At 49.2% G+C, this 23,669-nt stretch overlaps 1 protein-coding gene across 1 annotated transcript in view; it reads right to left on the reverse strand.

Annotated features, from left to right (window-relative positions):
* The window catches only part of ZFHX3 (zinc finger homeobox 3), a 273,607-nt gene that overhangs the window by 174,389 nt on the left and 75,549 nt on the right, over positions 1 to 23,669 (reverse strand). The window contains 2 exon segments of the mRNA XM_074286089.1: positions 4,483 to 4,979; positions 10,217 to 12,987. Coding sequence (XP_074142190.1) covers positions 4,483 to 4,979; positions 10,217 to 12,941 — 3,222 coding nt within the window. The 5' untranslated portion in view covers positions 12,942 to 12,987.

Raw genomic sequence — 23,669 nt, forward strand, 5'->3', positions numbered from 1 at the left:
GGGGGGGGGAGTGGAAATTAGTGAATCAGTAATTCAAAAGAAACCATTCCATCCTTAGAGGATTTTATTGTAAGCTCTAAACCCCAAACAATTAAAACCACCTGAAAAAAGTTGGTCAAAGGGAAAAAGAGAACGGAGTTTTAACATTTAAAAATTCAAACCTAGGGGACTTAAAATTTTCAGTTCCAATATAATCAACTCCTTCCCCATTAAAATCACTCTTAAACATCTGACACCACCATGAGTTACTGAGAAGCTGCGATTGTCATAAGGGACTAACTTTTCCCCCGGGATCCCCCAGCCTGCAGAGTCATCAATTCTCAGCAAGGAAAAGAATAAGAGAATTGTGATGTGAAGGAAAGGGCTATGAAGACCAGAAGTTATTGGCAACTCAGGATCCTTATTTAGTAGCCATTAGCGGAGCTGGACAACGGTTTCAACGCAGTCCAACTAGCCTATTAAGGAAATGAGCACTATTTTTTTTTTTAAAGTGGAGGAGACGGAGAGACGGAGAGACGGAGAGACGGAGAGACGGAGAGACGGAGAGACGGAGAGACGGAGAGACGGAGAGACGGAGAGACGGAGAGACGGAGAGACGGAGAGACGGAGAGACGGAGAGACGGAGAGACGGAGAGACGGAGAGACGGAGAGACGGAGAGACGGAGAGACGGAGAGACGGAGAGACGGAGAGACGGAGAGACGGAGAGCGTGTGTTGTGTGTGTGTCCTCCCCCATGATAAGCCCAGTGCTTTCTCTCACCCGGTCAGCAGCATCTGGAGAGGATTTTCTCCAGCAGACAGTAAAGAACTCGATTACATCCAGTTAACTGTGCTCTAAACTGATTATGCATGTGCCAGGCTAATGGATTACATTAGCAAGAGGAAAAATAACATCCAATCAATCTCAATTTGCTACAGACCACACCAGGGCCTAAGAGAAAAACTGGTTCGTGAACTCCCTCCACCCTGACCCAAAATGCTGGGGCTCACAGAGCCCCACTCAAGCAGCCCTCTCTGGTGAGAGAGACGTGCATTTTAATCACAGCCTGCTTTTGGCCAGGGCACTCCTGCCACCTGGGACACCATTTCCCTTGCTGTGTCTCTCTGCCAGTCAGGGACCTGGCAAACCTCAAGGAATCCCAACGACGATTTACCTTGAGGCTCACAAAATAACTGTAGTCATAAAAATCCTCTACATTGTGTTGTCTGAATATTGTCATGCCCATTTTCCGGCTGAGGCCTCCCTGACTCCAAACCCAAGGCCCCTGCACCACCTGCAAGGCTTCCCCTAAGCTAGCCTAAGCGATGGCCGGCAGTCCTTCCTGCACAGAACTCCATCCTGAGAACGCACTATCTCCCTCATAGGCAGGGACCCCGGGCCTGCAGAACTCGGGGGCCATCATCGGACCTTGTTTCAAGGCTGGATCTTCCGTTCCCATTCAGGCCCAAGGGCTGAGGGTAAAGGGCTGCTTCCTCACCACAGGCTACAAAAAAAGACTTCCCGGACCCTGTTCTCCACCTCCCTCCTGGATGGCGGTGGCATGTTATTGCCATTAGTTTTCAGATCTTTTCATCTTTAAAGGAACATCCTTTAAGAATTCACCGTGACCCAGTGGAGAGGAGGCTAACTTGGAATGATGGGAATGCTTCAAATTTCAATTCTGACGAGGCAAATCAGCATGTGAAAGATCTTGTTTTCTCATTTCTGTAAAATGGGGATAATACCCTTGCACACTCCTCGGGTCCACCCCCATCCCATCCCCCACACAGAGTTTTACAAGGCACAGATAAAATGCTTCTGAAGTGTTTTGAAAATTCAACTCTTCTGTCAAGACCCTTAAAAGTCCTTCACAATTGGATCCCATCCTATCCTACCAGCCTTCATTACTCCTATGTCCTGTGATGAAGGCAATTTGGCCTTCCTCTCCGCCTAAATCCTGGTGCCTTTGCACCAACTGTCTCGTGCCCCTCAGATCCTATCCCTGCCACCCCTGATCTGTCCACTTGGTTTAAAATTCCTTAAATAATCAAGTTACCATCACCATATATTTATAAATCTATAAATTCAGTCTTGTATCTCCAAGTGGACATTACTAATTGGCTGTGCCTGAGACAGCCAAACTCAACACATCCCAGACTGAACTCATGACCTTTCCTTTTGAACTCTCTCCCTTTCTTCCACACTTCACTATTTCTGTTAGAGAGCCCCAACATCCATCAATCCCTGGCTCCTGAAACCTCAGCGTTATCCTCATCTGCTCTCTCCCTCTCAGCACACATGGCCAATCAGTCACCAAACACCGACACTTCTAACTACAATATCTATGCATCTGACCTCTTCCTCTTCACCTATAGGGCCACCCTCTTACATTCAAGCCCCCCGCTCTTTTTGCCGAGATAACAGCTTGGTCTTCCCACCCTGATTCTCTCCACATTACCCTCCATCCTGCAAAGAAACTGCTGCCCAGATGGTTCTCTTCAAGCAGATGATTCTGTGAGCCAGCCACACTATCCTGTTCTCGGGTCCTCAAATGACGCTTCCTCTCCCAGCTCTAGGCCTTTACACTGTTTATCCTCCCGGGCTACTATGCAATACCTTCTCCATCTCAAAGAGTCCATCGCGCTTCAAGCCATAACCGAAGCACCATCTTCTGCAACGAAGCCTTTCCTGATCCTCCCCATTTAACTCCTTTGTATATTTGCTTTGTATTTGTGCAGTGAATATTTAGGTATATATTGGTTTTCCAATAGACTATAAGCTTCTTGAGAGTAGGGATTATTTTATTCTTCGTATACACAAAGCCTGGCACAGCACATGGTGAGTAGTAAAGATGTTCGTTATTATATGATTATTAAGCTGATGACATGAATTATCTAGAGAGGGATCCAGATGGAATTGAACCTGGGTCCCAGTCTGGGTACAACTCCTTCTCAAATCTTCTCCCTCAGCACTAAAAGGGAAATGGGGGGAGATCCTTTGGAGAAGGAAGTTGAGATGCCTGGACTACATCTCTTTTGAATTATCTTTATTTGGTGAGAACAATTAGAAATCTTATCACTGCTTAAATACAATTAAGATATATTCCTTTGAGCTTTCACTTAAAAGTACTGTGCAAAGAATCTCCATGTTAAGAAGGAGGAGAATGACCATTTTTGCTTACTTAACATGTGGTAGGGTCTGAATGGCTCCTAATAAAATTGAGACTCCTTATAGTCATATCTCATTCTTCACTACACCGGCAACATTCAAAGGAGGTTTCTAACCCTTTATTTTTTTTCCGTCTGCCCCTCAAAAAAAAAAAAAAAAAAGAGCTCCAGGATACATCCTTTACCCCAAAATCGCCACACTGATCTGGATTAGCCACATTTCACTTCCAATCTACCAATTAAGAGGTTTCATCTGTTTGGATGCTCAATTTAAAACAACAAGAATATGGAAGTAAAAGTGAAATTGGTTAAAGAGCTAATCTGAGCATAATTAAAATCTCCACACAGAATGCTCACTGCCATAATGATACAGGGCAGAGGAAGGAATATGGAAGGAAAGAGGAGAAATGAAAAATAAAATGGAGGAAAATGGAGAGAGACAGAGAAAGAGAGGGAGAGAGAGAGGGAGGATGTTTGTGTGCATGTGTGTGCGTGCGCACGCGCATGGGCGTGGGGAAGATATGTGAAATGAGGCTAGTTAGATTTATGGCGATTTGTACCTGATTGTTCATACTAAAGCCATTATGGAATGATTAGAGAAAAAGGTGAAGCTTTAAGTCCAGTGAAAATCAATAGAAACGTCTGGAGCAATTCTGCCACTCGAGTGAAAGGACTATTTACAGTATCCGGAGCTCCTCTTGGGTTACAGCCTACAGAGTTGAGAGAAGGGAATGGAGGAAGGGCAAAGAACAGAAAAGAGGCTCGGGCAGGAGGAAAACAATAAAGAAAATAATGAGAGGAAAGACAAAAAGAAATGGAAGGAGCCAGAAGAGAGAGAAGGAAGCAAAAAGGAGAGAAAAGCAAAAAGGGGGAAAGGTGAGACTGAAAGGGGAATAAAAAGGGTTGAGAACAAAGGAAGAAAAAAGAAGGAAGGCAAGGAAAGAGAGAACAAGGAAGCAGGCATGAGAGCAAAGGCTAGAAACTATGCCTGAGTTCACAGCAAAAAAAAAAAAAAAATGCAAAGGAAAGAAAGCAACTTGAAGGGAGGGAGCTGATGGCACATAATGAGACACCTCGGGTTAGAAATGGAAGGCTCATCTATCTCAACCTCCCAAACACCAGCCAAACGCCTTTTTCATAATCAAACATACTCAAGGCGAAAAGATCCATTTTTCTCTTGGAGGGGCTTCCCTCTCTGGCCCGGAGAACTGCAGGAGGGGGAAAGAACAGTCGAGTTCTTCCCGCTACTCTAGCGTCTTCCACCGGGCAAACGACCCCGCTCCCAGGAAGCTCTGGGGCGTCCACTCCCGAGAAAAAGGGAACGCGCGTCTCTTACCTTGTACAGCTTCAGGCTTGCTTCGTGCCTCGAGTTGACCGTGTGGAGCCGGAGCTTCTCCAGACTGTTAGTATAGTAGTCACAGGCATTGCACTTCAAATGCACAGGGTTTCCAATGGCCACGCACTTCAGTCTCCACTCGTTAGCCTTCCCGCCTTCCTTGATGTGCGCTACCAGCTGGTACTTCTGCACGTGCTTGTCCGTCTTGCAGTGGAGCTGAAAATTGGCCTTGAGCTGGGTATTGTAGCGGCAGAGCTTGCACTGATAGGAGTCCCCCATCACTGCCTTCCACTCCTCCTCGGGGAGCCCGCGCTCCATGTTCATGTGCAGGCCCAGCAGGTCCAGGCTGTCCGTGGTGAACTTGTTACACACCGCACACTGGAACAGCTTCAGGGACGGGTCATTGGTCTGCGTGAAGCTCTCGCCCAGGTTCATCAGCTCCTCAGACACCAGCTGCCCGCCCCCCAGCCGCATGTCTAGGGGTATTTCACCGCCCACTGCACAAAGGAGAGAGAGAAACCGAGTCAGAGAGAGCAACAGCTGGCTATCTCGGGGGCAAGGGCCAGGCCTCCGGCCGGCTCAAAGTCCTCCCGCATCCAGAGTCACGTGGAGGTCAGTTTCAGGGAGGAAAGGAAGCCAAACTGGGCAAGGTGGCTCCACAATCCAGATGTTTCAAAAGCCTGGGATGCCCTTCGAGGCAGAGATTCTCTACATGGTGGGCAACAGGATCGTGCAACTGGGCGGGCCCTTCAAGGTGTCACACACACCCATGGAAAAGATGAGAAAACTGGGGCCCAAAGAGCTCCAGTGGCTTCAGAGCCACAAAAATTGTGAGTATTTAAGGAGAGAGGATTAATAAAGGGTGTCCCAAAAGTCTTGGTGCACTCAGACTAGGTAGAAGACCCTTCAGTTGGGGGGAGAGATGGAGGGTGCCCATCTAGACCCGCTGCTGAATCTGGGAGTGCAGGCTGCCGTGGGCACCTCAGCAGGGTCTGAAAGGCAGCAAAAAGGGCAGCAAGTTGGTCAACGTTTGCCAGGATTTAAGTTAACCAAAGAGAGGGGGATGGCGCACGCATCTGTAAACAGGACTGGGCTCTGCATGTAAGGAATGGTAGGCAGCCAAGTACAAGAAAGAAGCGTTAATTCATTTAAAGTCTTTCCCCCCTCCTCACACTTATCCCCATCAATCTGCAGTGCACCTCTGACCTGGCTAAACAAAAAGGGACGCTCCACTCATGGAGAGGGAATTGATCTAGCAGCTTCTCATCTATGTACTACAAATGCTTGGGAAGTGCCACCTTCCCCCCATTGACTGGACTCGTGCATCTGACCACGGAATTTACTTTCTGCCCCCCCCCCCGACACACTCAAACACGTACTTTACCCAGTTTGTGCTTTTCTCCCCTCTTAACATTTAAAGTAAACTTTCCCCCTCAACTGGTCTTGATGGTTCTGCTGTTTGCGTCTGATGAGTCTCCTAGTTGGTAACCAACCCAAGGGATGTTTGTTATTCTTTAATATTTTTAATATTTGGCCTATGAACGGCCCACTAGCAAGCATCATGATTGAGAAAACATTTCTATGGGCTCTTTCCAACATCATCATGACTGTTTTTGAAGGCTAGGGAAAATCTAAAAATCCACCCAAATCTTTTATCAACACCCATTTCAGAGAAGTTTGAAGCTTGCCTTTGATGTCTCCTGCCAGCCATGATTGCTCTTAACATGGAAATGGCCTTCATTTTAGGACAAATGAAAAAAAAAAAAAAAACAACCAACTACCTTCTTTCACCCTTCAATGTACCATAGTCAAACCACCTGAACCGAGATTACCATCCACAAAAATGTATACAACATCCACATCAAAAAAAAAAAAATTCTGTCTGGGGAGAACACAAAACAAGAAACAAATATGTGTTTCTTTTCCATTTATGGCCAGCAGCATCCAATCTCATTTAAAAAAACAAACAAACAAAAAAAAACCTCAGTATTACTCTAAAAGATTCAAGCCCTCAAATGCCAAATTAAAAATCAATTAAAAAGCCAAGTTCAGTTGTCAACCAAGAAGCTATAAATCTCTTTCCCACTCCCCAAGTTCTTGGCCTAAAATGAGTCAGTGAAAAAAGAAAAAAAGCCAAAGGGAGAAATGGATTTGAAACTATGAGTTCAGAAAACATTATTGGCCTAAATGGACTTCAGGTTCTACATCTCGAGGAGCATATTTGAGGTAAAATAGTGGGTGTCCAGTGTCGCAAAATAAAAATATTATTTTTTAACCCAACAAAAAATTTATCCCCCATTCCCTTATGCCAGAGACCAGCATACATCATAATTCATATAAAAGTGGTTCCCTACCCCAAAGTCAACTGTGTCAAGTCTTTTTTTTATGTGTGTGTGTGTGTGTGTGTGTGTGTGTCAAGTCTTGCAACCATTAGCAATCAGATTATTCATCCATCCATCCATCAATTAATCAAAAAAACCCCAAAACACTCACGAAGTACCCACTATGTGTCAAATACTGTGAAGCACTGGGGACAAAACCAAAAAAAAATTCAAAAGGCAAAAAATAATTCCTGCTCCCAAGAATCTCCCAAAGATTCTGAAGCACTGCTTTAATATGCATTCCCTTTACATCACTACTGAAAAAGACAAATGACCTTGAGTTAAAGGTTGGAGAAAAACTACAAATACATGACAAGTCCAATTTTCCCCCTCAGACAGAACTTCATCTAAACTTTCCAGCTACTATTGGACTAGAGATTCCATTCTTACTTCTGAAAAACTTACTTTCTGCCCCCTTCCCCCACGGGCTAAACCACCACCACCCTGGGATGGAATGAATTCCTTTGTTTAATAATATTTAAGTTAATGCTATTTCCAAAGAATGGTTAAAATAATAAACTTTAAGTATGGGGGTAAACTTTGAAATAAATAAAAGATAGAAAAGATTGCTTTTTTTCTAATAAAAATCCAATAACCCGTAATATCTGAAGACTTCTTCCAGATTAAGAGCTACTATACCCCAAGCAAAGGCAGAGAAGGAAATTACAGTGATTTTTATTTATACAGATTTGCTTCCTCTCACTGAGATCTCTTTGAGCTAACCTGTGCAAACCCCTCACACTGAACCAGAGACTTGCCTTCTCAACGTTCCGTACAAGGGAAGCTCCATGAAGGCAATTTTGGATTCCCGTGTCCCCCTCGGGTCTCCATGGGAAACATCATTGTCACGCCATCCCACCTAGATAAACTAAGGGCCTGCCGATCGCTCAGTAACACCAGCCACGTGCTAGGACTAGGGGGATTGCTCTTGCCTGAACTGGGGGATGGTGAGAATGTTCCTACGACACTACTGAGAGTTTCTGGAACCAAAATGGAGCTAGAGGTGATTGGTAAGTTAGAGTACAAGACTATCTGCTGCTATTACAGGTCAGGAACATAGTCTGCTTTGATAGGAGGCCTTCCTAATCTCCCTCCAGTGTTGGCTGCCTCCATCAATCACGTCCTGTTAGGAAGGCGAGGCGAGTCCCGACGGGGTTATCTTCTCCAACACCGGCTTCTAGTCCGAATGGCACTAGGCCAAAGGTGGTGATGCTTTGCCCCTTTGGCTTGTTCTGCCCCTTGAATGGGCGCTTTCCCCCTTCCACGTCTGTGGTTTTCCTTCTCTGGCTCCCTATTTCTAGAATACTCTCCCCTTCCTTCAGTGGTGAATCTCTACCCAACTCTAAGATCTGCTCCATAAACCCTTCTTTGATCTCCCTCCTCCCCCACAGCCGCTACCTTTTCTTCCCTCAAAACTTAAGAGAGAACATTGGAGACTCTCCAATTCACTTATGCAATATTATGAATTACAGCTTTCAAAAATTGGATTGTAAGCCCTGAACGGGCAAGGAACTGTGTCTTCTCTCAACACCATATCTCTTCCTGCACCTGGCACAAATACTTGACATAAAGTGCTTAGAAAACGTTTGAATGAATACATCTTAAATCCACAATTACCACTGCCCTTTTTCGGGGGAGCGGGGTCCCTCAAGTAGGGATTAGTAGCGTGACAGGCACAGATATACAAGAAGTCTATTTCTCCCCCTTTTTCCAGTGCAGTCAGAAATTTCTGTGACCTAAAATCCCTATCTGTCCAACTGAAACCCCTCCCCCTCCTATGCTCACAAAACCGAGACTTCGCCTCCTCACTATCTAGGTGCACCAGGTTTTCTTTCATTTCTTCAGAGAGCCCCCTCTGGTTTCAAGTCCTCAAGGGAAAGTCACTACCGTTCCTTCAAGATGTCTTTGCAAAACTTTTGGAACAATAAAGCGGACAGCAACAGTCGTGGTTTGATCGTTTCGAGGGCCGAGAAAAGTCTAAGTCGACATAATTAAGCAAATTTAAATACTGATAGTTTAACATTCGTTGGAATTGAGAGTTGGCTTAAATGTTTGAAGCTAGAAAATGTCACAAATTTAAACACGTCAGGAAACAGATTGAAAATTACAACAACAATTCATCAAGATCGGTGAGTACTAGAAGAGCGCGGGCCACCCTCGAGAATCACCGGGTTGGTTTCTGTGGGCATGACTCTACATACAACACAGGACAAAGGCTTTCACATTAGCTGTCGCTTCTCTGTCGGGAATGTTTAAGATGCCTCGTCCCTAACTTCCAGGGGCCCGTGTCGTCATAGAAGGTGGGCACGTCAGAGATCAAAGGTCCAGAGACAGAGGTGGGGGAGGAAAGGGAGAGGTTAGCTTTAAAACTGGTGCAGTGAAATCGCTCAGCCTTAGAAAAATGCAATCTCAAAAGAAGTGGCGCTTGCTCTAAATAACATGGTTGGAGGCATCTAACACACAGGAAGGCCAAAAGTTCCAGAGGCCAGAACAAAGGGAAGGGCACCGCAGGCAGTCCCTGGGTATACGGCATCCGATTCAACATTCCTCACTTTTCTAAGGTTAGCTCCCACCTAAAAATGGCCACCAAGCCCCTTTCATCTTGGCTTGCGATAGGAAGCTACACGTCTTTCTGTGAGCCAGGCCTCCCTTCTACAGTGGGATGAAAGCACCTTTTCCAAGAGTGTAGTCGAGGCCAGGGTAGCCTAATTCACTGGTCCCATTCATCTGAGCCAAGAAGTCACCATCCAGACTCATCCAGCAGCGCTCCTTCTGAGCAAAGAAATGGCAGCTCAGCCCCAGAGTCGCTTCCAGCTATTCCACACTCACCTTTTCTTCCTCATTTTGTTCATGAAAATTCTTGGGAAACAAACCTGGCGGCCTTGCCCGCGCCAAGCCCCCTACATGCAGTGCTTCTTTGCTAACTACAGTTTCCCATCGTTCCCAGTAAGCGCTAAAAAAAAACAACCTGGCGGAGGAGGTCTCCGCGATCCAGAGGCGGCAAAGGCAAGCACGGGAGAGCAGCAGAGCGCCCCAGACTAAGAACCGGCACGGAGAGAGGGTCTGTCCCGGCAAGGGAGACGGGAAGGACCGCCTCTGCCTCTGGTCAGAAAGCACTACCCAAATGTTTACTTGGTGAATCGATGAGAGAATTAATGGATCCTTGGGCACCTATTTAAAGGATAAAAGGGGCAGGAGGTGGGGAATACTTGGGGGAAACCTAAGGGACGAGGCTAGGGGCGCTCAGCTGTCCACAGGGGAACCCCGAGAGGGAAAATAGAGATCCACAGGATCACGCCATCTCCCCGTCTCCCGACCGACCCGCCGAGTGGAAAATGAAAAGGGAGCCTCACCTAGAGCCGGGGTCGCCATTGCCGTCATGGGGCCGGTGGGGTCCAGCTGAAACCCGCTCATCATGAACTGGGCCTCCGAGGCGGGGCTGTCCATCTTGAGGTTGGGCAGCGTCATGTTCTGGGCCAGGTAGTACTGGTAGAGCTCGGCCTCGGCCGGGGAGGGCAGGGCCCCGAGGCCCAGGTGCCGGTTTTGCTGCATCTGCGTCATGTTCTGCTGCAGGAGCATCATGTTGTGCATGTGCTTCTCGCTGGTCATGTGGATGCGGAGGTTCCTGGCCACGTTGGTCTCGTAGTCGCACACCTCGCACCGCCAGGTGGGCTTCGTTTTTGGTTTGGTGGGGGAGGGGGCCCCGCAGGTGCCGCCGATGTTGGCGGCGGCCGCGGCGGCTGCTGCGGCGGCGGCCGCGGCCCCGGCGGAGTGACTGAAGACTTGCTCGCCCCCCCCATTCTGCAGGTTCTGCATGTTGTTGAGATGCTTGTCGGACTGCATATGAATACTGAGGTTGCCTTTGGTAGTAGTCGAGTAGTTACAGACCTCGCAGCGGAAAGGCTTGTAACCGCACGTGTAGCTCTCGCCCCGCGCCAGGCGCGGGTGAGGCTGCCCGCTCTTGCAGTAGACACACGAGCCGCCGGGCTCGGGATGCTTCTCCTTCATGTGCGCCTCGAGCGTCTGCTGGTACTTGTAGTGCCAATTGCACTTGGGACACTTGAGCGTCTTGCACGAGTTCCGAGAATGCATCATGGTCATGTGCCCCCCCAGGGAGCGGGAAGAGCCCAGGACCGTGTCACACTTGGGGCACTCCACGCCGCTCCCCGAGGGGCACTCCCCCACCCCAAGCTCGCAGAGGGCCCCAGCGTGCTGGTGATGGGAGAGGTAGCCCCCCTCGTCCCCCTCTGCGCTTTCATTTGGTTCTGGTGCTGTGGCATTGTCTTTATTGGCACTTTCGTCCAGGAAGTCCAACCTCCTGCTGCCCTCTGCCACACTGGCCCTGACACCCTCACTGTTAAAGCTTAAACGATTCCTCCTGTTTGCACCATCAAAGACAGCAAAGGAAGAAGCAGAATTAGAACTAGTAGAAGCGGTGCTCCGCGACAGAGTCTGGAGCATGTTAGGCATTAAGGGAGAGTTAGAAATGCTTTGGTTTGAGAGAGCAAGGTCATTTTTGTTGCTGCTACCTGCCATGGCCCCAGACTCCTCGTGGGGCCTGTCCTCCAACTCATCCTCCAACTCACTCGGAAAGAGTCCTTTGCAACCCTCATCTTCCTCCTCCTCCTCCTCCTCCTCTTCCTCCTCCTCCTCCTCCTCCTCTGCCTCCTCCTCCTCCTCCTCCTCTTCCTCCTCCTCCGCATCCTCAGCTGGCTCTGCCTTCTCTGAGAGGCTATCCTGGTCACCCACTTCTTGCTTCTCACCCTCTGCCACCCCAGGGTCCTTGCCCTCTGAGGATTTGGTAGGACTGGAAGCCAGGGGGCCCAGGGGGACTGAGGTAATTGGGGTCTTCAGAGCCGAGCTGGTCAGCCCGCCAAGGTTCAAGAGGGTCCCAGGCGTCAAGAGGCCTGACTGGGGCTGCTCGGCGGCACTGGCCGAAGCGCCCTGGAGCGCCTCCTCCCCTTCCATCCGAATGCCGCTAAATTTACCGTAAAAGCTGTGTCCGGGCCCCATGAGGTTAGCTGCGGAAACTAAAGGGTGTTGAAAGTTTTTGTTTTTTGGTTCCAGAAAACTGACAAGGGGCTCCTTGTCTTTGCCGATTCCTTGGATGATGGCGGAAATGTTCTTGTGACTAAGAATTTTCCGCTCCTCCTCGCTGAGGGTCATGCGGTGGTCGTGCACGGCGTGGGTCACGAACGAGCGGACGTAGCCGAAGGAGAGCTTGCACAAGAAACACATGAGAATGGGCTTCCTCTTCCCGTAGAGCACAAAGCCGTCAAACTTGGACAGGTCCACATTGTTGGGGACATCTTTGGATACGCAGGAGCTTTTGGCGGAACCATCGCTGTTCAGGTAATCCTTGTTGCTTTTGTGCCGCACATCAAAAACGCGGAAGCTGTGCAGGACGGGGCTGACGCCCGTCAGGGCTGAGGTATTCGGGAAGGCCTGGTCTGAGCCCTCGAACCATTTCCCGAAGGATGAGGCTATGTGGAACGTATTGATGATCTGTGGGTAGACCGGGGCGGCGGAAGAGGGCTCCCCCTGCTTACCCCCAGCGCCGGGCAGAGAGTTCAGAAAGAGCGCCGGGAGCGCCCCGCTGCCGCTGCCACAGGCCCCCCCACTTTGGACCAACTGGCTGAGGCTCTCGACAATGTAGGCCGAGCCATCGGGCTGGTAGACTATCTCTCCAGCCAGGTTTTCCACGTCACTCTCCTCATCCCCCTCCTCACTGGAGTCGCTCCCGCTCTCCTCCCTCAGGGGGAGCGGGGGGCGGGCGCTGGGGCAGTGGTGCTCCATGTAGGTCTGTAGGCTGGCGAAGGAGGCCGAGCACTCGTTGCAGCTGACCTCCTTGCCGGCGGGCTCAGCGGTGGGGCCGGCCGAGTGCGCGCCGTCCGGGCCGCGCTCATTGAAGGGGGCCCGCAGGCTGTCTAGGGGCCCGTGGCCGTCTGTGGCGGACTGCTCCATGCTACTGGGTTGGTCAGGGAGGTGGGTGCTGTTGAGTTCAGTCCATTGCTGGTGCTGAGGGATCCCACACCCATTGTCCTTCCCAGGGATGACAGGCGAGTCACAGCCTTCCATGGTAAGGCCTGCATGGAGCTTTCATTGCACCCAGTACGGTTCGGACCTGAAGAGAGCAGAGAGGGGGAGAGCAGAGAGAGGGGAGAGAGGGAGAGAGAGAGGAGGAAGAGAGAAAGGAAAGATGTTAGGAGGGCGAAGGCCAAGGTTCCACACAGAGCACTTTCAAGATGTTTCTAGCTATCCCCAATACAGAGTCGGCCTACAGGGCAGTCGAGGCCCCGACGAACCCCCAAACCACGCAGACTCACGCCTCCAAGAGGAGGTGACCGGAGGGGACGTTCCTACAGGTGTCCGTGTCATGGGGAAAAGGAGAGAAACACAAGGAATGGCTTTTCTGCCCTTTGCTTCCATCGCCCCCCGAAAATCACCCCAACGGAATTTCAATTCTTCGGGGAGACACTGTCAGCACACGAGCAAGATGATAATAAGTATAAGGGGGGGAAAGGGCTTCGTTCCTTCAAAACCCAAATCAAAAGCTACTAAGAATAAAATCTCACCGAATTTTTAAAAATTCAATCTAGGAAGTCAAGAACGTAATGTGTGTGTGTGGATGATCCCCAGAAATCAAAGTACTTTTAGCTAACTGATTGCATGTGATTTTTAGTAGCCACAATTCTATCCCGAGTCTGAATGGGGGAACCTTACTTAGGCCCTCTTTGACTTACTTAGCTCTGGATGGCAGCTACTGCCCCCAGTTCACACTCAACAGCTTTAGGATCCCTCATTCTCTCAAAATCTAAGCAGACCACCGGCCCCACTGGCCAGATGGGAAAATCGAGGCGCCAGACTTAACCGTTTGATAGACGACCCTGCCCTTTGAGAAACCCTATTCCTCTCTGCCTCTCCCCACTGCCATGGGCATCTTCTCCCAAACGGCCGCAGAGGGAGGGAGGACGAGAGGCTCGCGTTTCTGGAGAGAACCTAGCAGGTTCGGTGACGCCCCTCTCCCCACTGCCCAGAGCCTGCACTCAGTGGTCGCGCCTTCGGGCCTCCCCACCTCCCTTGGCTGCTTTTCTGTCGAGGGTCTGCGCCGACCCAGAGACACCAGCTGTGCTCGGGAGTCATTCCACCGCACACCTGCCTCTCAGTCATCATACAATAACTAAGCAGCTGTCCTTCAACCCCGAGGCTTTTCCATTTCAGAGAGGAAAGTGTCATTGAAGTGAATTTGCCCTTTGAGAGACATGCATCCCCAGGGAGAGCGGCGTCGGATTCCCCGCCATCACGCCGTCTCTCCCCCAGCATCCGCACCACGGGGGCACTGACGCAGCAGCCCAGCCCCGCTCGCTCTGACCGGGGGTCCCAAGCACCGGCTCCACAGCGCCCTTGCCCCTCTCTCCCTGGGCACGAGCACACTCTGCACGGTTTCATTTGGCTCTAGAAGAGGAACATTGGGGGGGGGGCCACTGGAGTGATCTGTGCTGGCTCTGGGGGGCTTGTTTTTGTTTGTGTATATATATGTGTTGTGTATATGTGTGTATACGTATGTGTACATGTGTTGTGTGCGTGCTGTGTGTATATGTGTTGTGTATATGTGTGGTGTATATATGTGTTGTGTATATGTGTGTGCTGTGTGTATATGTGTGTATACATATGTGTACATGTATTGTGTGTGCTGTGTGTATATGTATTGTGTGTGTTATATATGTGTTGTGTATGTGTGTTGTGTGTATATGTGTGCTGTATGTATATATAGGTGTGTCTGTGTTGTGTTTATATGTATGCATTGTGTACATGTGTGTTGTGTATGTGTGTGCTGTGTGTATATGTAGGTGTGTGTGTTGTGTGTACATGTATGTGTGTTGTATATGTGTGTGTTGTGTGTATATGTAGGTGTGTGTGTTGTGTGTACATGTATGTTGTGTATGTGTGTGCTGTGTGTATATGTAGGTGTGTTGTGTGTATATGTGTGTGTTGTGTGTATATGTGTGTATACATATGTGTACACGTATTGTGTGTATATGTGTTGTGTATGTGTGTTGTTGTATGTATACATATGTGTACATGTGTGTATATGTATTGTGTGTGTTATATATGTTGTGTATATGTGTGTTGTGTGTATATGTGTGCTGTATGTATATATAGGTGTGTTGTGTGTACATGTATGTGTGTTGTGTATGTGTGTACTGTGTGTATATGTAGGTGTGTGTTGTGTGTACATGTGTGTTGTGTATGTGTGTGTTGTGTGTACATGTAGGTGTGTGTTGTGTGTACATGTATGTGTGTTGTGTATGTGTGTGTTGTGTGTACATGTATGTGTGTTGTGTATGTGTGTGTTGTATGGTTTTTATTCCCCCTTCACTTTTTCAAATCCTGGTCTGGCCTACAGAATAAGGCAACAGCTCCCCCAGGGGAAGGGCCTGGGAGCACAGGGGGGAGTCTGGGGAAGAACTTTTTGCAGGAAGAGGCACAGATGCTCAGGGCCGCCAGGCCTGCTTGTCGGAGTTCTCCGGCTCCATGACAACAAAAGATCCTTGTCTCTCATAAAGAGACATCGCATCCTTCCCCGCATCCTTCCCCGCATCCTTCCCCGTTTCAAACTAGGATTCTCTGGGATCAAAAGCGATCCACGGAAGGACTGACTCCTTCCGACCAGGCTCAGGCCTGTGCGAGTGAGGAGCTGTGGGGTGACTCCCTCTCAGCACGGCCGTGATTGGCTGAAGGGCCCTTGATTGACAGCTCGGGCCAAAAAGGTTGGTAGGGCTGAAGGGGCGGGAGGGTTAACAGCCTGATTGTAAAATCAATGTCATAAATGCTTGGTAAGTTACAGGAACATGCGGGAAAGGGAGGCCACGATTGATAAAGGAGAGCAGCTTTGATGCTGCACTGGGGACTTGTTTATTGACAGGAAAGCCAATCTCCTCTCCAGGCCAGGCCAGGCCAGAGAAACCTGCAAGCGTTTACCAATTAATTGGTGGGCTTTTCTTCCTCTGCTCCTCTCTTCCTCCCCCTCTACAAACTGTCCAGTTAAAGAGCGGACACTTTAAAACTATGGCTGCCCCAGCCGGAGAGCCTTCCTCCCCTCCCCCGGCCCCGCTGCGCGGTCCTCCCCCCTCGGACCGGCCCGGCGGTCACCAGGTCCAGGACGGCCTCGCGCCGGAGGCCGGGGGGGCTCCCTCTGGGGTTCTCAGCTCTGACTTCCTGGAGGAGACCCCTAACAGGCGGGGGCGTGGTCCCACCCTCTGTGCCCTTTGGGGGGGAGGAGGGAGACCGAGAAGCACCGGGTGGGGGAGGACGGTACACAGACACCTCTGTGCTCCCAACACTTCCCCGTCCTCTCCCTCATCCCGCAGCCTCTCTTGGCTCCCTTGCTCTGTTTATCAGCCAGTCAATAAGAGAAAGGTAGTTCTTACTTAAGGAGGCAGGAGTCAACTCGTCAGGTCGATCAGCACTCTGTCTGTAAACACGGTTTCCCGTAAAATCAATGATCTTCAGTTACAGAGAGCAGTCTGAGAACCCTAAGAGTCCCTGGGCTTCCACGGCTACAGGCAGCCGCAGCCAACGGCCCCCTTTGTCGGTCTCTCCTCCAGCCTCGGCCCCTTTCCCCCCTTTCCTCAGCTTCTCCTCTCCCTCCCTGCGCCCCCGCCCCACGTGCATTACAGCCCCTTTACTCCAGAACACGGGTCAGAACCCAAAGAGGCTCCAAGGTGACAAGCTCGAGTCCTACAAAGTGCGCCACGTGAATAGGACCACGAGGGACCAGCCCTCCTCTCCACGGGCGCCACCTTCAGAAACGTGCTCAGGAGCAGCCATGGCCCCCCACCCCCTCGGCCTCGCCGGTTCTCCCGGTCAGTGCATTTTGGCCAGCATCAGTCTTTACTTTTCACTCATCTGACGTTTGGGACACCGGCCAACGTCTGTCCCCTTGTTTACTCCCCAATGTGTGCTACCAATACTGCTAAAGCTTATACAGGGAAGCCTTCCTTGCTCAGCAAATGACAAAACTCCAGTCGGGGGCTTTTCAAATGCACCCTCCTTAAAAGTAAGAACCACCACCAAACTCTTCAATGACAGAAGCACAAGGAAGCCAAGTGTAGTGGAGGGAAGGGGGCCGGGAGTGGGGTGGGGTGGTTAGTCCTGCTGTTGCCCAGGCATCCTGAGAATTAAATATGAACAGTCGTAGTGTGTAATTTTAAATTGTTAATTAGCGCAGGGTTAATTAGGCGGTCCTTTCACAAGAGGCTGTTTGGCAGTAAACCAAGACTGGAAGCAATGGAAAGGAAGGAAAAACAAAGGGAAGAGAGACAGTGAGAAACGGTCCCCTCTGTTAATAACCCATGTGGCATCATGAGAAAAAAAAAAAAGCTAAACAGGCAGGAAAGAAATTTCTCAACTGTTTCTCAAGGAAAGAACCCCTGAGGTTCCATCCATTAAAAACGCTCCTCTCGTGGGAAGCCTTCCTCCTAGCGTCAGCACTCCGGCTGCCAAGTGCTCGTCCCAGAAGCCGAAGATGGGCTCACCAGCACCCAGTGGATACTTCTATACACTGCAAGGTTACACCGCGTTGGCAATCGCTAGCATCCACACGTGCAGTCAAGTAACCGGAAATGCCGAGTCCTGAAAAAGGGAAATGCTCCAGAATTCCCAACTCTCGCTCCTAGAAGCAGGCTCTGAGCTTAGGGAGAAAGTCAAAGTGAGTGCATGTGGGAGAAGGGGGATGGGGAAAGCACGAAGACACCAGGGCATCCTCCCTCTGCCAACCGAAATGCCCTCTGAGAACGATGCCAAAGAAGCAGCCCAATTCTGTGACAAGGAAAGGGGCACATGCTGTGCCATCCTGGCTGCATCACTTTACTCATCAATTGCTCTCAAGGCAACAATTAAGATTAAAAGTTGCAGAGAAGAACTGCTTCCTTCACCAGTGAAATGGCAATACACCGGTGACTAAAGGTGAGCTTATTTCACTGGGTAAGAGTATGCCATCAGAGTGCATATTTTTGTAAACAATGGAGATGCGCCAGGTAGATGGAGCATTAAGTGTCTGGAATGGGCCAGGAGCTGGGCTAAGTATTGGGGGTACAAGCAAGTAATCCTTGCCCTCAAGAAGCTTACATTACTAGGGGGAGACAACATATGAAAGAGACTCTGAAAAGTGGGAGTAACCCACAGGTGGTAGCCTGGGGAGACACAGGGACAAGGAGATGATTGCATATCATAATAATTACTATTATTATTATTATTAGCTGTGTGTACTTTCCCCTTGGGACCCCCCTCTCCAAACCATGCAGAGTCAAGAAACCTAAAGGGAAAGTCCACAGGCAACTTGGGTTGGGAGACCAATGACAAGAGTCACACGGATAAGAAGAGGTGAATGAGTTGGATGGATACCCTAGGAGGGAGAACCCCAGCTGATAAAACCATAGCTCCATCAGAGCGCCCGAGGGTCAGAAGCAGAAAGAACACGGGACTTTAGAGAGGTGAGAGCCAGCTCTGCAGTTCACCAGCCCTGTGACTCTGAAGGAATCACTTCACGTCTCTGAGGTCCAACTTCCTCCTTAGGAAAAGCTAAGCAGCGAACTTTGTCTCCCTCCCTCTCGGCTGTGGTGCCGACAAGGACTTGCTAACCTGAAAGTCCTCGGTGGCCGAAGGCAGTCTGGCAGCTTACAGGTGGGTTTCTCCCCCTTTGGAATGGCTGAGTTAAATACCATTCTAAAGTGGGCAGAATTCCAAGAAATTCAACAATGCTGACAGGCATTTCCCTGAGACACTATTATGCATCTGAATTTGAACAGCATATTTCATTAAATAAATGTGAACCAGCCCTTGTTCTAATAAGGAGGTACTCCCACTGATGATAACTACATGAAAGGGGGTCAGGTACCACCTCAGAAAGAGTGAATTTCCTCGACTCTGCAAAGCACGAGTGAAATGAAATCCAGAATAATCAGTGCCTTGAGGAAAGGGAGAAGGCCACGACGCCCGCGTCAGGCTGGCAAGACAGATTCTGAGAGCTTTGAGCTCACCCGAGGGGACGGGAATCCTTTTCATCCACCTTTCACTTTTGCGGGCGCCCTGTGGAGGCGGCATGTCCACTTCTGTGCCCCAAATGGAGAGGAGTAATGCCACTTTTAAGGATTCCAAAGTATTTTACACACATCGCCTTATGTGATACCCCACTCTGCTGTGACACGGGTACCGTAAGAGCTGTCGTCCCTGCTTTTACAGGATGGAGCGAGGTTGGGAAAAGGTAACACCCTGTGTCCTACGAGCCAGATCCGAGCCCTGCTCCAAATCTAGCCCCCTACCCACGTCCCCCTTCTGCCGAACTCCTGCTTCGCGTGTGCTACTGCATCCTATCAGCACCACACAATCCGGGGGTACAACCCGATCCCACTGGCCCAGATTTTCCAGCAAGTCTGCACTTGCATTACTTTAATGGGGGACGGCCAGAAAGCGCACGCATGATTTAACAGCTTCTTCATGCTAAGGAAGAGTTGAAATGTCCAGGCCCACTCGCCTCCTGTTGGCTAATCATTTCATCTGTGCTATTTCCAGTACAAACATAAATCAGTCTGGAAGTGAAAACTGCTTGCTCAGTCTGTTTTGTGAGGGATCTGCAATAACCTCAACGTTGTGGTTACCACACTGTCATGGAGCAGAGGAGGAACAAGTGAGATCAAAAGCAGAAGCGGGCCGAGCAGACGGCTCCGGGTGCTGCGAGATGAGCCGGGCCCTCCATCAGCACCCTGGCCCCGCACAGGCCGAGAAGTTCTACAACTAGCGCAAGCCGCGCCATTACAGCCTTACATAACAAGGCGGCTCATGAAGCCATTCCTGCCTCCGCTCGCCAAGGCCTGAGAAGATGGTCTCTCATCTGCCCCAAGTGCCCCCCTGAAGCTCACCCGGCCCCCAGGGAAACTCCCTCCTGACCCAAGCAGGCCTCATCCTCACGTGACTCCACTCTGGGCCCTCTGGCCCACACCCCTCACCCTCGTCACAACTTCCCATTGCTCTCACTCCATCGAGCCCCTTTCCCACTCCTCCTCCGAATCACTCAGTCTTGCCCACTTCATCCACTGAATCACGTCCCTGAATCCGAGTCGGAAGGCTCAGCGAGCAAATCACCCAAAGCACGCTTAAAAAATACTCCCCTCCACCTTTATCTCCTCCAGACCCGGAGTCAGGAGTTCAAATCTGACTGCAGATACTTCCCCCTCTGTGACCCTGGGCAAGTCACATAAGCCTGATTGCCTCAGTTTCCTCATCTGTAAAATGAATTGAAGAAGGAGATGGGCAACCACGCCAGTGTCTTTGCCAGAAAACCCCCAATGAGGTCATGAAGTGTTGAGTCGGACACAACTGAAAAACAGCTGAACAATAAAATTACCCAACGAGTCAGTCACCCAGTTTCCGCCTGAAGACCTCTAATAAGAGTGAACCCTCCCCCCACAGGCCCCCAGCCTTCTTATTCCAAATTTGGACAGCTCTAACCGGAAGATAGTTTTTCCTTACATCAAGTTCTATCAAGCTGGCAGGCATATATTAAGCCCCCACTATGTGCCAGGCTCTCTACAAAGAGTTGTTCAAAGCTACCTTTGCTTCTGTGCAATGTCCACTCACTGCTGCTCCTCCCTCTGCCCTCTTGTGCCCATCAGAACAAAGCGAATTCCACTTCCCTTCTTCCCCACTGGCTAAACATAGCTGAGCTTCCTAGGGCTCTTGCCCCATCCTGGCTGCCGTCTTCTGGACATTCTTTTGCTTGTCAACATCCCACCTGAAATATGGCACAAACAGCTCAACACGAGACTGGAGACCCAGGCGGACCAGGGCAGAGGACCCCAGGACAACCGCCCATAATCTGCCCCTCTTGCTGGAGCCTAAGAGATCCCATTGCCTCAGCGGAGGGTCCCATCCCAAGACTGACTCCCAGAACACTTGACATTCTCTCAAGCTCCTTCTCCCATGGCCTCCCTACCTCTTTCATTTGCCCAAATCTTGCACGTATCCAGGTGACTCTTTTGAACCCAAGTTTAAGACTTCACAACATACTGGCACAGTTCCTCCATCTTTGCCTCCTCCCCCCCCCCCCAGAAGAGCATGACAGACCTGATTGGATGTTTTGATAAAAATCTAGCCAAGTGCCAGCGACAACAACCCCCGATCTACTGGCCTGGTAGCCTTGTTTAAAAAGAAAAAAATTAAAAATCTGGGCTAAGCAGCTCTTGTCGAAGCCATGCAGGCAGGCAGGCAGCTCGCTGTTTCCGGATCCCCTCTCGAATGCTAAGTTCTAGGATTCTGCCGGGGCAGAGAGGAAGAGCGTTGGGCCCGAGTTGGGATAACTCATCTTGCCGAGTTCAAATCTGACTTCAAACACTTGTTCGTTGTCTGAGCCGGCCAAGTCACTAATCCTGTTTGCCTCAGTTTCCTCGTCTGTAACTTAAGCCAGAGAAGGAAAAGGCAGACCACTCTGGTGTCTCTGCCAAGAAAACCCCAAACAGGGCCACGAAGAGTCCAACAGAAGGATTTTTAGGATTTTTTTTTCACAAGTCCAAGTCAAGTTCGCTGGCCTGCAGTTTGCCGGCTCCATTCTCTTGCCTTCTTTGAAAACCGGGGCTTTTGCCCTGCTCCAACCCTCTGGTACGTGTCCCTGATCTGTCAAATATCCTCAAAAGGGGCCAGTGATCCTCTGCCATGTCCCTTCAGTCAGTGCCAGAGGAGGCTGGTCACTTAATTCTTCAAAGGCAAGAATGTGCTTTCTTACTTATCTTAGGTTTTAACTTCCTATTAGTCATTTGTGGCGTGCCTTTCTTAGCCCCAAAATCATTCTGCTTATCAGAGAAAATGAAATCAAAATAAGGATTACGCAGCTTAGCCTTCTGCTGGTTGTTTGTGTCCCACTCACCCTGAGCTGGGGGCTTTCGAGTCTCTAATGTATCACTCTCGCACTGCTTTTCTTTCTCCATGTCTCTGTCTGTCTCTGTGTCCCCTCCCCCTCCTTGGGTCTTTATTTTTCCATCATGCCCAACCCTCTTCTTACAAGACTTTGTAATTTTTTTTTATTCATCCTATTACCTGCCCTCCTTTTCCTCTCAATACAACTCTTTTTAAAATGTAAATTGTCTCGTCCATTCCCACAGAACTCTTTAGACAACTTCCCTTTTTCCTCTTCCTAGAAACTGTTTCTCTTTGTGACTACAATATGTCCCTCACAAGAGCCATCCTTCCCTCCAGAGTTGGCTTTCCTGAAAGAATTTTAATCCTGGGACCCCAACTAGCCTTTCTTTGCAACCAGTGAAATCTATGCTCCTCCCACAGAAGCCCATACCCTCCCCAGGGACTTTCTGGGTTCATATCAGATTATGCTCCGGTTGTTAATGAGACGGAGTCATTTTTTCCCCCTTTAAGAGAGTCATCAAGTCCAACCTGGCAACCAATTCCTTTTTGTTGGTGATAATTGGGGGAGGGGTGGAAGGAAGAGAAGGATCATCCTTTTTGATTTTCCCACCCTCTGACGGATGAAATTGTCATTTGGAAAAGCACGCACATTATTATATATTATTATAACGGATAAGCCATTTGATGACTTTTTTCCCTTTGGTTACTTCATGCAATCTGCTCCTCCTTTTCATTCAATAAATACTTTTCACCTTCCACTTCACGGGATTATCTAGCTCGAATCCATCTCGCCTTCTAGGTAGGTGGAGGAAGGTAGAGCCCACCTACCTTCCTCCTCCTCTCTTCCTGCCTCTATATTTTTCTTTTGGTCCTTCCCTCTCATTACAAAACAAACATTTCCCTTCCATTTACAAAAACTAAAACTGCCAACTTTATTCTAGATGCTGAACCTTCCATCCTCTGGAACTTCATCGTCCCTCCCTTTTTCTCCCTCACCAGAGACTTCCTTCAATCCCTCTCACTCTTCTTTAAGATAGTGGTTCTTTTTTAAGTCATGCATTCCTTTTTTTTTTTTTTTTAAACAACTTTACACCTGGCTTCCACTTCCACTAGTCTTCTGATGCTTCCTCCAAGGTCAAGGTATTTCTGCTAAGCAAATATGATAACTTTCTCTCAGTCATCATTCTCCTCCACCTTTCTCCAATACTAGCCGCAACGTACTTCTTCTTAAAACATAAAACTATTTCCTGGTTTTTCCTCTTCCTGTCTTTGAACCTTTCCTTTTCTGTCTCCTTTTCTTCCTGACATCTGAACTAAGGGTGTCCTCCAAAATTGTCCTTAGTCTTTTGATTTTTCTCTCTCTACTTGGCTTAATGAGCTCATCTATTAGTAAGGTTTCAGCTCTTTCATTTCTTTGAATGACTCCCATAGCTTTATCTCTGCTCCAGACCTCATACCCACTACCTAGTCTCTTAGCATTTATTAATTGTCCACTATGTGCAAGGAACTCAATTACAGACACAAAAATAGGGGTGGGGGCCAACATAGTCACAATTTACAGAATATCCTTCCTCCCCAACCTTTTCCTCTTTGTTGATACTGTTTCTATCACGATTTTCCTTGCTCCTTGTACCTTTTCTTCTCTCAATCTGTCATTTCCAATTTATCCTGTGTGTAGCTTGTTTGTACATAACTATTTGCATGCTGTCTTCCTCATTTGAATGTGAGGCCTTTAGAGCCAGGTCTACTTTTTTTTTGGGGGGGGGGGGAAGGAGCGGGATGATGTTTTTTTGTAACCCTAACATTTAGCAAAGTATGATGCACAGAGGAGGCACTTAATAGACTTTAAAAATTTTTAGAGTCTATTAAGTGCCTCCTCTGTGCATCATACTT

This window comes from Sminthopsis crassicaudata, chromosome 2 (genome assembly GCF_048593235.1).
Source record: "Sminthopsis crassicaudata isolate SCR6 chromosome 2, ASM4859323v1, whole genome shotgun sequence".
Taxonomy (NCBI): domain Eukaryota; kingdom Metazoa; phylum Chordata; class Mammalia; order Dasyuromorphia; family Dasyuridae; genus Sminthopsis; species Sminthopsis crassicaudata.